The sequence below is a fragment of the Epinephelus moara genome, chromosome 19, assembly GCF_006386435.1.
Source record: "Epinephelus moara isolate mb chromosome 19, YSFRI_EMoa_1.0, whole genome shotgun sequence".
In the NCBI taxonomy this organism is placed as follows: Eukaryota; Metazoa; Chordata; class Actinopteri; order Perciformes; family Serranidae; genus Epinephelus; species Epinephelus moara.
The window spans coordinates 16,823,923-16,839,915 of NC_065524.1; the positions used below are offsets into that span (position 1 = coordinate 16,823,923).

General features: G+C 39.6%; 1 protein-coding gene across 1 annotated transcript; it reads left to right on the forward strand.

The window, feature by feature from the left end:
* Positions 1 to 981: 981 nt before the first annotated feature.
* tmem87b (transmembrane protein 87B) lies at positions 982 to 13,214 on the forward strand. Its single transcript, XM_050070596.1, has 20 exons — positions 982 to 1,035; positions 1,359 to 1,610; positions 2,457 to 2,517; positions 2,610 to 2,701; positions 2,798 to 2,932; positions 3,029 to 3,076; positions 3,279 to 3,450; positions 4,467 to 4,528; positions 4,951 to 5,134; positions 5,230 to 5,329; positions 5,434 to 5,527; positions 6,240 to 6,311; positions 7,764 to 7,872; positions 8,013 to 8,071; positions 8,160 to 8,263; positions 8,352 to 8,425; positions 8,507 to 8,577; positions 8,776 to 8,828; positions 8,924 to 8,954; positions 11,317 to 13,214. The coding sequence occupies exons 1-20, from the start codon at positions 997 to 999 to the stop codon at positions 11,356 to 11,358; spliced, it is 1,854 nt and encodes a 617-aa protein (XP_049926553.1). The 5' UTR covers positions 982 to 996; the 3' UTR covers positions 11,359 to 13,214.
* Positions 13,215 to 15,993: the final 2,779 nt, after the last annotated feature.

Genomic DNA, 15,993 nt, shown 5'->3' on the forward strand with positions numbered 1-15,993 from the left:
AAAAGAACTGCACTGCAATATTTAAGTGCAAGCAAATATAAAGTCATAAGCAAAAGAAGTCACTCTAAAGAAAGGTCCATTTTGGCACTGATGCATGATCTTATTCTGAAAATTCAATTGCCAAACAAACAACATAAGCAGATAAATAAAATCTAGAGACTGACCGAAAATTAGGACCTAAATAGATTCAGTGATGGTGCTGCCTGCTCTGGTAATATGCTGCAGCCTACATGGTTAGTGCCTGGTGTAGGAGATGCTGTGAATTGTCCTCTATCACTATGGCAAGATGCTTCATTTGTATTGAACATAACTGAGAATAACAATGCATGTATACACAGCTATGTAATTTTCAGTATGTGTTGTGGATGCCTGTGTCGCACACAGGTAAGCATGCAGTGGTGCCTCAAGGAGGGGCCCCAGCAAGGATAACTGGAGGCTGATACTACGGTCTTTAAGAGGCTTTGGTGTCCAAATTTTTTAAGCTAGTGCAACGTGTGGTATCTTGTGAAACTAGAATACCTAATGCATCTACTGGTACCAGTTATGTGGGGCTAAATATCTCTCCGAAGTTTGGCTCAATTCTATTGAGGGAACAGGGGTCCCTTGAAGTCTCACCTCAAGGGGGGGGCTTCCTGTATATTCCAATGGCTTTTTGGCTGATACTATAAATGGCCAGAAAAGAGGTGGGTATACCCCGTAAACCTGCATTTACCCCCCACTACACCACTAGCATCAATGAACTCCTTCAAATTAAAGATGTGTCTTTTTCAAGGATAGAGACAACCAGCCTGTATGTAGAACAATGAGTCACCTAACATGTATAGATATGTAACACATTATAACAGGATTGTTGTGTCTAATAAGTCTATGCAAATCAGATAATTGGAAACATCCATTCATCCATTTTCATCTGTTTATCCAGGGTCGGCAGTGTGTACCAGTGGGACATACCTGGAACACCTCTAACAGGAGGCGCCCAGGAATCATCTTGATCAGATGCCCGAACTACCCCAACTGAACCCTTTCGTCGCGAAGGTACCATTGATTGTAAAAGAGGAAACTAAAATGTATCTGTATGCAATTCCTTAAATCTCCATATTGATTTAGTTTTCAACTAGTTTGAAAAATCCAGTTATGGCTTTTAAGTTTTGGTGTGCCACCCTTAGATGTTCACCAGCCCCATGAGGCCACCCCTATGAAACATTTCTATGGGCGCCACTGTAAGGATGGACTGTAGGTAGTATAAGTGGATAGGTTTAGTCAGTGTGATGAAACAATGGCTGACAGTAACCCCGGAAGATCTAGTATGCATCTTATGACCGCATGAGACTTTGTTCTTTTGTTATAAAAATAAACAGAGTGCAACTCCAGCTGGGACAGGTAGGTGTCAACGTCACCCTGAGTCCTCCTCCGGTTGTTCACGGCGCCTCCTGCAGGGACGTGTTCACTCACACAACGACATGGCTGCTGCAGTCAGGATGAGGACGTGGAGCTGTCCGGCCAGAGGAGTTTTCTATCCATGGACCGTCCTTTTTGCAGTTTTACTCAATACCATAAATGCGACCGAAGCAGCACCAGAGACAGGGCTTTGGATAATCACAGTTGTAAATGTGAGTATCTTAAACCCGTAAACACTGGAGAACTGCAGCACCGGTTGGCTAACGTTAGCTACATTAGCCTTGTTATGCTCGCCTGCTGTCAGCTGGGAGTGTGGACACAGTCATGTAATCTGTCCTGTATTAATTATATCGTGTTAAACCTTCTCCACTGCCACTTGGTGTCCTTGAGAGACCTGGATAATGTGTGCCAGTCGAAAGAGTAGAGTATGTTGTAAGCTAATTAGCATTAGCTTTGTTGAGAAGGGCTGATATTCACTTTAAGGTTAGCCATCAGCTAACTAACGTTAGCTGGCTTTAGCTCAGCTTAGACAGCTGTCCAAAGACTGTTTCCTATTTAGCTGAGTTCCTTGAATAAACCTTAATATGTGTATCCTTGTCTTTGGTTCTGTGTCATTAACACATATCACCTTATTGTTGTAATATGAAACCTGGAAGGTGATTTACAGTCAAGTACTTGTACATTGATGTCCCTCCTCCAGTTCATCAGTATTAAGACAGTTCCCAGACTCAGTCCAAGGAGAAATAGAAAGCCTTGATCAATAATTTAAGTACGGAGAAGTGTCTGATTCCCTCTGTTGTGTCTGTCACTATATCTAGTTGCAGTATTGAGTTTGCTGAGAGGCAGGGCACAACCTGGAGGGGTCATACAGACCTCTTACACACAGACACACACACATTCACATTTAAGTTTCTGATTAACCAGATCCACAGGTCTTGTTCCCTCTTTGCAAACATAGAAAGCGGCTGATTGGGTTTGAACTAACCATTGATCCCCCATCCTGCCTTAATGATTATATATTGATCAATAAGAAAACATATTTATTTACTGTCTCGCAGACCTCAAGACCATTGCTGTTAAGGAAATCCATGTATAAAGACACTGACATTGAACTGAAAGGTAAGACCTGGAAAATGTGCTCATGATCAATCGCAAAAAAATGTGCCCTTTTCCCCCTTGTGTTTATCATCACCTCTGTCTTCATCTTTTAGTTCTGCATTTTGGATGTCCTGAGAATGTGTCCTTCTTCATTGACTGGTATTTAAAATACTACCCCTGTCACAATGAATTCAACAATATTGAAGTAAGTACAAAAGCTTAATGCCATATTAATGAACAGAAAATGTATCTGGACACTGATTGTTTGTGAATGCTGATTGGGGACCGTTGCTGTCTATAGGAAATGTATGAGAGAACTCCTCTAAGTCGTGGGGAGGGCATGGATCCAAATCCCCTTGGACCAGGAGAATACATCAAACACAGACATGGTCCGATAATGTGTAACAGTGGATTACGCTCCTTCCCAATGCTCAAAGTAAGTTTGTTACATTACTCTCCTCAGCATGGTAACACACTTCGCATCATGGCATTTATTATCTCTCAACATCCGGTTACTGTCTGTGTTTTTCAGAAAGCCAAGGCAGATCCACGTACAGTCGGTCCGCCTGTTGATGGTGAAGTACGTGTAAAGAAAAAACATTACTGCTCATTGATTAGAGTAGAGTAGTGAAAGTTAAAGCTAGCAAAGGTCTAAGAAAGTAACAGAATGAACTATTAAAAGTAAGAAAATGTTTTTCAGTGTTGTTTTTTTAAATGGTTTCTGAATACATGGTGTAAAAAGATTTGCAATAATAAACTACATTACTTTTGTGATACTATAGGTTGAAAGTGACACTGGGTGGATTAACGAGGAGTATGACAGTGGCACCACCGCGAAGAACAGCAGTGTTAAAATCAAAGACAACGTCATTGCCACTACGTGGAAGGATGGGCCATACCTGCTGGTTGTTAAGATTGAGTCCAGTAAACAGGATTCCAACTGGAATTTGACAGGTGAGATTTTTTTATAAGCAGAAAGAGCCACTAATATACTGTGTGACTGGCATAGAGGAACTTTATCTCTCTATATTATGTTATTCTGAATGGAAATGCAGTTAAAAGCATCGATTGATTGGTGGTGCATTAATGTGCAGACTTCCCTCATTCATCAGAAGCTGGCTCAAAAACGCAAAGCTGTTTTGCATCCAAGTGTCAGATTTCAAAACCACCAGAAGCAAAGTTTCAAAGCTACAGCTTGTCACTTTTATGACAATACCTTTGTGTCATGTTTGCTTAAGCTGTCACTATATTCTGAAAGAAGTACATGAGACTGATAGTCTGTGGGGGAAAAAAAATCATTACCTTCATCCTCTTCCTACTACTTCTAATGGCATTCTCTAGAATTGACTGTGGCGTACTGAAAACAACCAGTCACAGCCAAGGAGTCCCTAAAGCAGCTGTCAATCATGTCAGTCACTCTGAACTTTGGTCAAAACTAAATTGCACTAATCAAATATGAATCAAGATTCTATTGCTGCATTGCCTGTTTCTTGCCTCAAATGTTTTCAAAAACATATTTTAGTGCACTGTTTAGCTGTAAAATGAGAGTTTGTGACCTGGCGGCATGTTGGAAACTAAAGAATGAAGCACCGCACTCTAGCAGGACCAACTTTCTCACTTTTACAGCTAAACAGTACACTAAAATACATTTCTGACAACATCTGAGGGGGGAAATAGGCAATGTAGCAACAGAATCTTGATTCATATATGATTAGTGCTGCCTGGTTTGATAGTTTGACCACAGTTCACGGGTTGTTTACGATCATACGCGGTAAGGCGGTTAAAAGCTTTAATAGAGCCAGCAGAGTAAAATTTATTTCACAGATTATCAGTTTCATTTAGTGCTGTGTGAAAAAAGTGACAGTTTCAGCTGATAAGAAAAAAATATTTTTGTAAAAGCTACCAACTGTTTTAATGTATTGGAAATCATTTGTCTAATGTCTGAATTTTTTTTTTTTTTTTTTCCCCAGTTAATGTGGTGATGAAAGGCAGCCATGGCTTCATCTCTATCACAGAATGGCCTCTCATGATTGTAAGTAAATGACTTCAGAGTAGAAACATGAATGAACTCATTCTTAAAATGTATGTGCTTTGATATTATGTGCCTGTGATTCTGTCCTGGCTCTAATGGAGGGTTGTATTTCACTGTTTTTAGTTATTACAATGGAGTCAAAATATGTGTCCACTGCTTTAAAGTGACAGTTCATCTAAAACACAATAAAACATACAGTTGTCGCTCTGGTTATCCCAGTACAATCTACTCCAGGGAAGTGAGTGGATTTAATTTAATTTGACTCCAGACCTTTGCAGATCAAACTGAAGCTGAATGAATCGTCTGTACTCTGAAAAAAGTAGATGTTTTTGGATGAACTGTCAGGAATTCGGTCTCCAGCTAATGAAGAACAACTGCTCCCATATGTGTTTATAGACTTATCCCTCTCTGTCTGTTTGTAGTTCTACATGATGATGTGCGTAGTGTACATCCTGTATGCCCTGCTGTGGTTTATCTGGGCAGCGTGCTACTGGAAGGATCTGCTGAGGATCCAGTTCTGGATAGCTGGGGTCATATTTCTCGGGATGGTGGAGAAGGCCGTCTTCTGTGCCGAATATGAAAACACTAATGCTGTCGGCTCTGCTTGTGAGTATCCACAGATCGTTGTGACCTTTTTCATGTGAGATGGGAAGATGTTTGGTTTTTAAACGTAATTTATTCCCTGTCACTGTTGCCTTCAGCTCCAGGTTTGTTGATCTTTGCCGAGCTGGTCTCTGCCCTCAAGAGGACTTTGGCTCGATTGCTCGTCATCATAGTCAGCCTCGGTTATGGCATTGTAAAGTATGTCAGCATATATCCGTACATACAGGTAACATCCAAAATTATTGTTCAAACCATATCAGGCACTCAACTTTTTGATTTTCTCTCGGTCTCTTTGATTTTAGGCCTCGACTGGGGCAAGTAATGCACAGAGTTGTGGGACTCGGCATCCTCTACTTTGCCTTTGCTAGCATTGAAGGTGTCCTGAGGATTACTGGGGTGAGTTGTGTTCTCTGATTTGTTATTGTTTTTAATCGAGGTCAGTCTATAAAAATGCCAATAATAGTTAAAACCGGAAGATTTTAACAGTTTTTAATCAGAGGAAAGCAAACACATGGAGCAAAGTTGTAACCTGCTTGTTTTGGTTGGCAAATGACAATAGACTATTCAGTGATCAAAACTATCTTGTAATCAATAACTCGACCCATTGTTTCACCACTAAATAAGAATCAGCAGTACAATATTAAAGCTCTGTGGTTTGTTGTCAGATTGTTTTGTAGTAACATTGACATGACGTTACAATACAATTTGTGCATCTTCCCTGATTTGTTGTGGGGCCATAAATCAAGGGTCGAGACAATGGCCCCGCTCTCATTACAGCAATTGTTCTGGCTGTGTTTGACTCCTGCGCCATCTGGTTCATATCCTTCCAGTGTACTCCTCAGCTGCACCAATTATCAATAGTTATCATACTCTCATGTAACAGCAAAGTGGATGTATTTGTTAATGAAGTGGTTTTCAGTTTTCCTGCCTTTTAGGTTTGGTGATGTGGTGTTTTCTTCTTTGCACTTTGGTGAATGGTTCTTGTTTTACTGGCCCTGCTGCCTTTTTTTTTTTTTTTTTTTTTAAATCTCCCAGCCTGTCTGTGATTTTTCCACGTCTTTCTCCTCTTCCCTGTGCCCTCTGGTCCTGCGCTATCCTCCCCTTCTAGGCGAAAGACTCTGACTTGGCCCTGCTGGCCAACATTCCCCTGGCTCTGCTTGACTCCTCTCTATGCTGGTGGATATCCTTTTGTGCACCTACAACCTTTCCCTGTGTGGCTCCTCTCTGCTCCTCACCTCCTTCACATGAGCCCAAATTAGACTAGGAGAGGTTTATCTACAGCTGTCTGTTTCCCCTCCCAGATAATTAGCAGTAGAAAGAGCACTTATAGTACAAGCTGGCTGAGAGACATACAGCATTAATCATTCATGGTTTCATCCTCCACTGAGATTTATAGCAGCTCATGTTTATCGGGTTGATGATTTAACTGCTTTTTAAATTTTTCATTCTCACTGCTTCTTTTCTTGCACAGTTAATCACATTTTGCTGTGTTACATTATGGGACAGTCTTGGTACGACTTGGCAGAAGTGATTGATTTGCATGCTCACCCACCACACTTTACAGGTGGTCCTGTTTAAAACATGGGTGCCACACGGGTGGATAATATAGATAAAAATGCTCCATTGCAATATATTTTTATTTGAGAAATTGTTAATGACAAAAAAATGTTTAAACACCGAGAGTTGTAAGAGGAATAGTTCCCACTGATTACAAATTTACAGTGCTTCATGGTTAACATTTTCAAATTGCCCAACTTTAGATACCACTTTGACAAAGACGTAAGTTTTTGCCAACTTATGTTGAATACACCTGTACATCTATGAATTAGCTAATTAAAATAAAACATGTAAAATCAGAACATACACATATATACAGTTGTCCACATTATTGGGTACACCTCAGTCTCAGAACCCATTGGCTATCGGTCTGATGACAATAAGCCTCTGGGGGCAACGACCGATAATTCGGGACATGTAGCAAGTGGATATCTGGGCCAAAACTTCCTCTTCCATGTGTCAGCTATTTCGGCTAATCTCTATGAAAAGATACCTGCATTTAAGTGCTGATACATTTTTTAATATATAATAAAAATCTACATCATAATCAGCTGATAGCCGATGGGTTCCACGATGTATTCTGGCTAATGTGTTCACCTCTTTTGCTTACACATGACCTGTTTACCTGCAGGCTACCAAAGCACACTCAAACATGCTAAGTCCAAACTACCTGGACTACAAACAGAAACTAAAATGCTTCTCTACCAAAATCTTGTTGCGTTATCTGCAGATTCTGTATTCATATGCAGATGTAGAGATTAGGTACACCTAGTTAAGACGGGGTCAACTGGAGAGTTGCAAATCTATGCTTTTAACTTCCAGTTCCACCTCATTCCAAAGGTAACGACTGTTACGAAACCTGACTCACAGGAGTGCCAAAACTATGCAGCTCAGGCTTTTTCTGACATCAACCACGTTTATTACCCATTCATTTGCTTTGTTGAAGTGGGTAAGTGAAGTGACCACTCTTTTTGTTTTGTTTACATGTGACTCAGTGTCTGGAGGAAAGAGCTGGAATATAATTATATGTGTTCTACGTAATGTCCGCCACATGTTTACCTTGACTGCCACTAACATCTTTGTCAGCCTGGCACAAACCATCAAGACTCTGAAGCTGAGGAGAAACCCCGTCAAGCTGTCTCTCTACAGGCACTTTACAAACACACTAATATTTGCTGTCATTGGTAAGTGGTACAACAAGACTTAAAATTACAACACCACGCTCTGTGCTTGCGTTTACAATTTTTAGTTATTTACATTTTTATCCATATAAAATTCATAGAAAGTGGAGAATCACCAGAAACCTTTTCCTTTTCTCCCCCAGCTTCTGTCATTTTCATAGGGTGGACAGCAAAAAAATTCCGCTTAGCAGAATGCCAGTCTGTGAGTATGGTTTGGCATGTTTATCAGTCGTAGTGTAAATGGTTTGATGTTTAAATTTTATTGATAATTGGACCTGTTTTGTGTAAAGGATTGGATCGAGCTGTGGGTGGAAGATGCTTTCTGGAGGTTCTTGTTTTCCGTCATTCTGTTCGTCATAATGTTCTTGTGGAGACCATCTGCAAACAACCAAAGGCGAGTAGTTTGCTGACTGATAAAATCACCAACATGAGCTTAATTGTTTACTGTGCTTTACTGATTGCTTCATTTTCAATATCCACAGGTATGCCTTCACACCTCTCATTGATGACTCTGACGATGAGGAGATTGAGGAGTTCATCGCCTCTACAAACATCGGTACACTAACTCAGAACGCAGTTTCTAGTAATGTCATATTAATTTTTACTCACTTTTATTTTATTTTATTTTTTTTTACAGCTGATGGCATAAAGTTGAGAGCAGCTAAAAATGAGACGAATGGCACAGCGAAGCCTGCAGAAACAAACCCGGTCAGTAACACAACTGCACACTTAGTCTGGAATAATTCTGTATTGATTAGTTTAATTTCAGTGTGGTTTATTAAAAAAATAAGCATCAATGTTAGGAGTAGCTGTCCACATTTAGGAAATGCAGCTGTACATGTGTCACATGTTTCAGCAGATGGCAGTGTTTTTTCTCTTTTCATCCTTGTTTTTCCACTTGTCCAGGAGGACGACCTGAAGTGGGTGGAGGAGAACATTCCTAGCTCTCTCACTGATGTGTAAGCATCCTATCAAATTTATTTTTATTGTTGGTGGTGTTCTCATGCAACGCATGTGTGATTCTAACAGAGTCTCTCTGTCTCTGTCACTGCAGAGCTCTGCCCGTCCTGCTCGACTCAGATGAGGTATGAATTACTTTAGAATCTATAAATATATATAATGACAGGATTCACACACCTTATTCATCTAACCAGAGACATGTGGTGTAGATATGTGGAGATGACTAACTTTGTCCAGAAATGGTAAGAAGGAAAGCCTTGCTTGATAATAAACAGGACTTATTCTGGAGTTGCTGTATTAGTGGCGATGTGGGGACTGACGACAGGACCTGTGGTATTTAAGGGATTAAAATCACATTTTTTGTTCATACTACTTTGAAATCAAGCACATACTGGCTGCTCGCTAAACCTTTCCCCTAAAAAGCTTAGCACCTCCAACTAGGCACAGCAGGCCTGTCGTGCTTAGGATTTCTTTACATGTGAAGCGGTGTGCATGGTGCTGTAGCGAGGGTGATGAGACTCATTCACCAATGTCAAGTATTTTCTTACTTTTGTTCTTAAAAAAGGTCCTAAGAAGAATCTATATTGGATTCATGACATTTTTTGTAACTGCTGAATTGTTCCACTGTTGTTCTTACATTGACGAATACCATTTCAAGTGCATGCCAGTTGATTCTAATTAGCATAAGTAAACGCCCCGCCAATCCACATAAAAGGGCATGGCTACAGGTCTGTGTGCACACAGAGTAACTGAAAAGAAAGGTTGAGAGATTTAAAGTTAAGGATGTCTGAACAATAGTTTAAAGAGAATCGAGCACCAGACTCCAAACCAAACTTCAGTAGCTCTGAAGTGGAGCTGACTCTGCAGGAAGTGAACAACACAACACAACACAACACAACACAACACAACAAGCTGTTAGATTTAGGAGCATCAGTATTAAAAAAAAAAAAAGATGCATGGGATGATGCTATTATTTATTTAGTGAATGCTGTATCCAGAGAAGGGAGAACAAGTGATGAGGTAAAAAAAAAAAATAATAATAATAAAAAAATAAATTAAAAGCTCAATCTGCAATCTGGGGCCCAAAAAATAGTTTGGGCCTATAAATAGTGTGATCAATCACTACTGTTTGGATGGCATGGTTCCCAAATAACGTAACTGAATTGAATTAAAGTGTTTCTGTAGTGCATAGAGTCCATTATGCTTTGTACAATAATTATTTAAAAACATTATACATGATTAAAATATAATTCTAAATTAAATCCGATATTATTATACTACTGTAGAATTAAAGACAAACATGTCAGCACTTAAATGTGTGTAAGCATGCTCCTGAGTGTGCGTAGATTCTGTTCTTACCTAAGAACAAATCACAACTAAGAAAACATTTTGAAAAACTGCTTAAGGGGATGCCGCATTTTTTGCGCCTTCAAATTCATTGTTTTTAATATCGACGCACGGCAGGCGCACTCAAACGCCAGAGCAACACCGTTGTGGTACGCACACGTTCCCAAGTGCCCATTTTTCAGGCCGCGATGGCTGCTCTTTGAGATAAACTGAGTTCAACTTTTGGAACGCAGCAACGTGCAGCGCATGTCATGTAACAAGGAACAACCAATCACATCCGACAGATCTCTTTCCCTTCTTCAGTAAATATCAGTCTGTGATAAATATGGAGGAGAAGTAGATCATTTTAGTGCAGGGCTGCCAGAGCTTTACATCTGTCCCACGGACGATATGCCCACACACATTAACAGTGCCAAGAAGAAGATCAGCTCTGCACTCAGGATTTCAGGTAAACAGGCTATGGTACCGTGCTTGTTGAGCTTGCTTAGCAACCTCAGACGCAACCTGCCACCACGCTCTTAAAAGCTGGCACAAAAAAGGCACAAAAGTAGCACCCAGCGCCCAACCTCGCGACGGTTCAAAGGCGCAACGTGTATTGCCCCTGAGCAGGTGTTAAGAAAAATTTCCTGTCAAGAACAGCTGATGAAAGGGCCCAATGTTTTGCATTCATTTGAACAGTTGTGCTTGCTCTGCCAACTAGTTGTTGCAACGTCCTTTTTACACATCCTGTGCAACAGTGATGTGTCGTGGCACTATAGAACCAGGCCATATCACAGCTTGTTGTGGTCATTGGTACATTTAACAGGCTACAGCTGATAAAATCAGCAAAATCTGAGGACAAATTGATGGTTGCTGTTTGGAAATGGGAATCCTGCTTTTGTCTACCTCCGTCTGAAATTCAGACCCAGTGTTTAAAACATTGCAAGAATTTCAAGTGATGCAGTTGTCACTGTTATAGCTGTGAACTGCTGTGCTCTGACAGAATGGAAAGCTTAACAATAACTGAGGGGGGTGAAGCTGTACATTTCATCTGAATAATAACAGGCAGTAACATTGGTTTTCAGGGAATATCTGTCTGAAAATGAAAACTTGATTGCCTGGACAAAAATGTTAAGTTTATATTTGCATATTATTTTGCAGGAAATCATGACGACCAGATACGAGATGTCAAAGCTGGAGTGAGGCGAAACATTTCCAGCCATCAGCTGACACGGAGGGAGAACATAGCAGCTGTCCCTGACTCTGCAGCAGGGCTTTCTCCAGGATTTCCAGTCGGGTGGTGGTGGTGGAGTGCCATGTGGGTCTTATCAGGGGATCTTCGCGTACGGCTTCGACTTCGCAGGGTGGTGCAGACCACAAATTTAGGGGGAGCTCTGCTCATTTCCTCAACTTCTCAAGAGCAAAGGACTCTGCCAGAGGAAAACTGTCTTTTCACTGACCAACTGGTTCACCATTTCCCTGATTATGATCAGTTTTGAGCCTTTCTTTCCAAAGAGAATGTTTCATTTTATATTAAGTGTTGTATTTATTTTCTGTTCTGTTCATGTGAATTTATTTGATCAGATAATTAAGAACAGTGGGCCTCATGCATGAACCTACTCTCTAATATATGTTAAGTGTCTTTTTAAGGGTATATAGATGTTATTGGCCGGTTGTAATAAAATAAGATGCTTATTTATGATGGGAGCATAATCAAAAGGCCTTTTTTCCTCAGTAATTAACAATAGGAATGATTTATCAAAGCTATTTTTGCAGCCAGACGAGAGACAGAGAATTTGACTTTAATGTGTTTATTCATTAATTTCAAACAGGATCGTCATGTATAAATATATAACTGTGAAGCTCTGTAAACAGTATGTATTTTTCATGTGGCTGAGTGTCTGGAACACCCTTTTTTTTCTTCTTTTTTTTTGCTAACATTAAAATCTGAGACGATAAAAAAATTCAAACACATTGATTTTGAATAGAACATTTTGCTCTTATGCACTTTGAGGATCTAAGCTCTGTGCCTACATGTAGTTCTTGTATGAGGCCTAATCTGTTCAGGTAATTGAGAACAATGTGTATGAAAGTGTCGTCCATGTCTCCGGCATCCTCAGTATTGGTGTGTGTGTGTGAGGGTGATGAAGCACAAACACGTGATTTGTACAATTTAAATGTTAACTGGGTTCAGTAGTGTAGAATTCGGGGGTTTGAATCTACTGTATGTGTGTGGGTGGGCAGGTTTGTGTCTTCTGAAATACGGAGCAATATACTGTATGTCTGTTAATATGGAGTTGAATAATTTCATTATTTATTTGTGTTTCAAGTGTACTTATAAGTTGTTTAAGAGTGTGTTCGGCCCTGTTTACTCTCAAATGTGTGCTTCCATTTTATTTTAACACATTGGACCCCAAACAATCTCGCAATGTGTTAAGCGGTCAGCAAATTGAAGTTTCTTTCTCATTGCTTTGCACAGTTTGCTTTCTTTGCTGATAGAAATCATTGTGGTGGTTTCACAGACACCTTAATGACGTTCGTGTTCTGTTAAAGTCTTAATATTGGTTATTTTTCTGCAAATGGCTGCCCTGGTGTTTTTGTCAGTGTAGTTTTGGAACACTGTCGTCGTCTTCATGTGTGTTGTTGGACTTTTTCTGTGCAGGCCATCCCATATTATGACACATTAGATAAGTTATGTTGTTAGCATAAGCACAAGCTGATCACTTGGGTTTATAATGTCACTGTTCCGTTTTCTTATTGGTTGGAAACCTGGAGTAATTGTGCTTTTGATGGCAAGCTGTCCTTCTGTTATATAAAACTGCAGACACCTGCAGTGGACCTCGATTATTTGTACAGATGGGTTTTGGCTGATTCCTGTTATTTCATAATTCCACAGGTGGAGAGGTGTCTGGATAATATGACTCGTCTTTTTCTTTTTTTCTTTCGTGGGTGTCACGAAAGAACTGGGCTTGAACTTTTCATACCAGCAGTTTTCTTCTCTCTTCCTTCTCGGGGAGTGTGTACAATATTAATATTAAATATTAATTGAACACAGGAGAATGTTTGTTTCCTGGCTTATGATTTTCAGTATTAATTTGGCAATAAAAGTGCATATTTTACGACGGTTGTGATTTTGCTACATCAGTTCAAATCTGTTTCTTTTTAAAGTTGCCTTGTAAATACCAGATTCAGGAAGAAATAGGAGAAACATTTGAATGAATGGGCTATTGTGAGGTAAAAAATTATGATGAATGATAATGAAACACAGATTGAAATGCTGTGAGGGGACTTCGAATAAAGCCCAGTTGCTGAAAAATAAACCCTGAGTTTCTCTCAAGCCATTAGCCTTTAATAGGCTTGTGACCGAGAGGGCTGAAACAGCATAAAATTCACAAACAACCCAATGTATTTGTTATATTGACATTACAAGTTGTTTTATGGAGACCAAACTGGTTAACCTTTGAAATTAAAATGCTCTTTAAAGCTGCATGATTATTCAACATGGACATCACATGGACGTCACTTAATACCAGCTGTTGGGCTTATTTGCACCCTTTTCCTTTGCTGTGGGCCTCTCCCGCAGTATTTTGGTTAAAATGATCAAACATTGAGAGCCCAAATATTTGAACTGCAACTATACAATTATGAAATCACCAATAAAAATCGTTGTGATCTTTTCGTGGCAACAAAAAGGAAAACATGGTCTGATTTTGAGAAAAACCCTGTGAGTCCCAGAGCCATAGAGACTGGTTTCTTCATCTGAGCAACCTGCTACACGAATTCATTCATTTCTTACAACAGTTTTCTTGTTGATCAATCATCTATTTTTTCTATTCAAGCTGATAATAAGATTGCATCAGACAGTTTTTTGCCCCAAACATAAAAAAAACAATTATTATTCTAAGGCCTGTAACAGCAGATAATAGGCCACTTCAAAGTCAGAGACAAAAGCAAAGGCACCTTCGTGTTGCTTTCCAGTACCCTCACATATTTCAGGATTTCTTCCAAACATTTCTCCCGCATGAAAGATGATCCACAGGCGACCTCTCCCCTCTCCTGGATAATAGAAGTGCAGCAAAATTCCTCTCTGGTGCCTTTCATAACGAACAAACCCACCAGCAAGACATGTGCCTCTTTTCTGTTTTGATGGCGATCCATAGATTTACAGTGTTTGTGCTGTTTCACTTCAGATTGACTCATGGTTTTGTGCTTCAATGGGCAAAGTCAAACTATTTTTTATAAGGATACTGTAAATATTTTGGTCCAGTATTTTATTTGAATTAATGTGTGCCCATTTTGACCAGAGGTTCAGCATTGACATTTATCAAGACACAGAGAACATGCATTTGTAAAGGGGAACAGTGGTCACATACAGATCCTTACCAGCACTAAAGACATATTTATCAATCTGGACTGTTTTGATGTGAATTGCTGAGTGTTGGAGATATGCACTCAGCTTGTGGTGCTTGTGGTCTCTTTCCAGAAATCATGACCCAATTACTCAAGATAATCCACACAAGGCCGTAACTACCATTGAGGACACCGAGGTCATGACCTCGGTATTTTTTCCCGACCTAAATGAATGAATAAAATGAAAATAAAAATAAACCATTTCATTTGTGCGGTGAAAGTACGTGGGAGGACCGATGGAAAGTGATTGAGTGACTCTCTCTTCTCTATAATAACAATTATTTAAAAAAGAAAATTCTGGTACTCTTGTTTAATCGACGCAGCTTTCATACAGCTTTGCACACACATTATTCTTAGATGGATTACTCACGAATGCAGGGTCGCACAGAAATGCCATACATATCATATGAAAGTGCAGGCCCAGAGCTTTCCAAGGATACCACAGTGCCCAAAATGTCCCCTCAATATATAACTGAAACTGAAAAACAAAAAACGTTCAGGTCAGGCCAAAAAGCAGCACAGAGCACAGAGAAGTAAGTCAAGATCATGTCGACAAGAAAACGTCCAGAATTTTTTTTTACTGCAAAGTGGCAAATAGTATCTTGGAGGAGATCATTGCACTTGGTTGACTATTTTTCTATGATCTTAGATGTAAATATTGCATGTTTCTTTCAGATAAAACACATTTTTGACTTGTGAATGAGTCAATGGAATTTCTTGCAATAATGAAAAAATACTGGCAATCATGTCCGCCTGGCACAAACCACATGTTTTGGACAACTGTGAAGTGACAGAATGTCCCAGCATCATGGTTCTTATATTGCCAGATTCCAGAGAGTCTCCCCTCTTCATACATGGCAGAATATGTCTTCTTCCAACTTGCTATGCTGAGATACATGTAAAAATGTAAGAATTTAGTAACACGGATTTGTTTTTTTCATTGATATAAAAATTAATATAACTAACAACTGACAGATGAAGAGAAGTACTTCCTGCTAAAGAATAAGTGGTTCAAACATAACTATAAATAACCACAAACAAAGTTTGGTGAAAGGCAATTACGCTATAGTATGAAGTGGGAAGAGAAACATGAAAGATGGGATTAATCTAATATGATGTGTGTAGTTCTTTATAGATGTAGCCTCTTAATTTGGCTGTCAAAGTACACCAGATTGAAGGCTTTTGATATATAATTGACAAAAATTTCTGACCCCCCCACGTGCACCACGACTAAATGACCTTGGTATTTCAAAAATCCTGCGTACGGCCCTGAATCCACAGACTTTGTAGTGAGCAGTTTGACGTAGGAACTATTTTCTTTTTACTGAACCACACCTGCCAATTGTATCACTGAGTGGAAGGAAGCATGCATCTACAAGAGTCTGTGCTAATGACAGTGTGAGATGGAAACATTAATGGCATTTTCGT

What these genes read in the sequence shown, in the direction of transcription:
- tmem87b (XM_050070596.1), top strand. Translation starts at nt 997, where the DNA reads ATGCCCGAACTACCCCAACTGAACCCTTTCGTCGCGAAG. An exon ending in TTCCAACTGGAATTTGACAG is followed by an intron (nt 3,451 to 4,466) that starts GTGAGATTTTTT and finishes TTTTTTCCCCAG; the next exon opens with TTAATGTGGTGATGAAAGGC. An exon ending in CCATCTGCAAACAACCAAAG is followed by an intron (nt 8,264 to 8,351) that starts GCGAGTAGTTTG and finishes CAATATCCACAG; the next exon opens with GTATGCCTTCACACCTCTCA.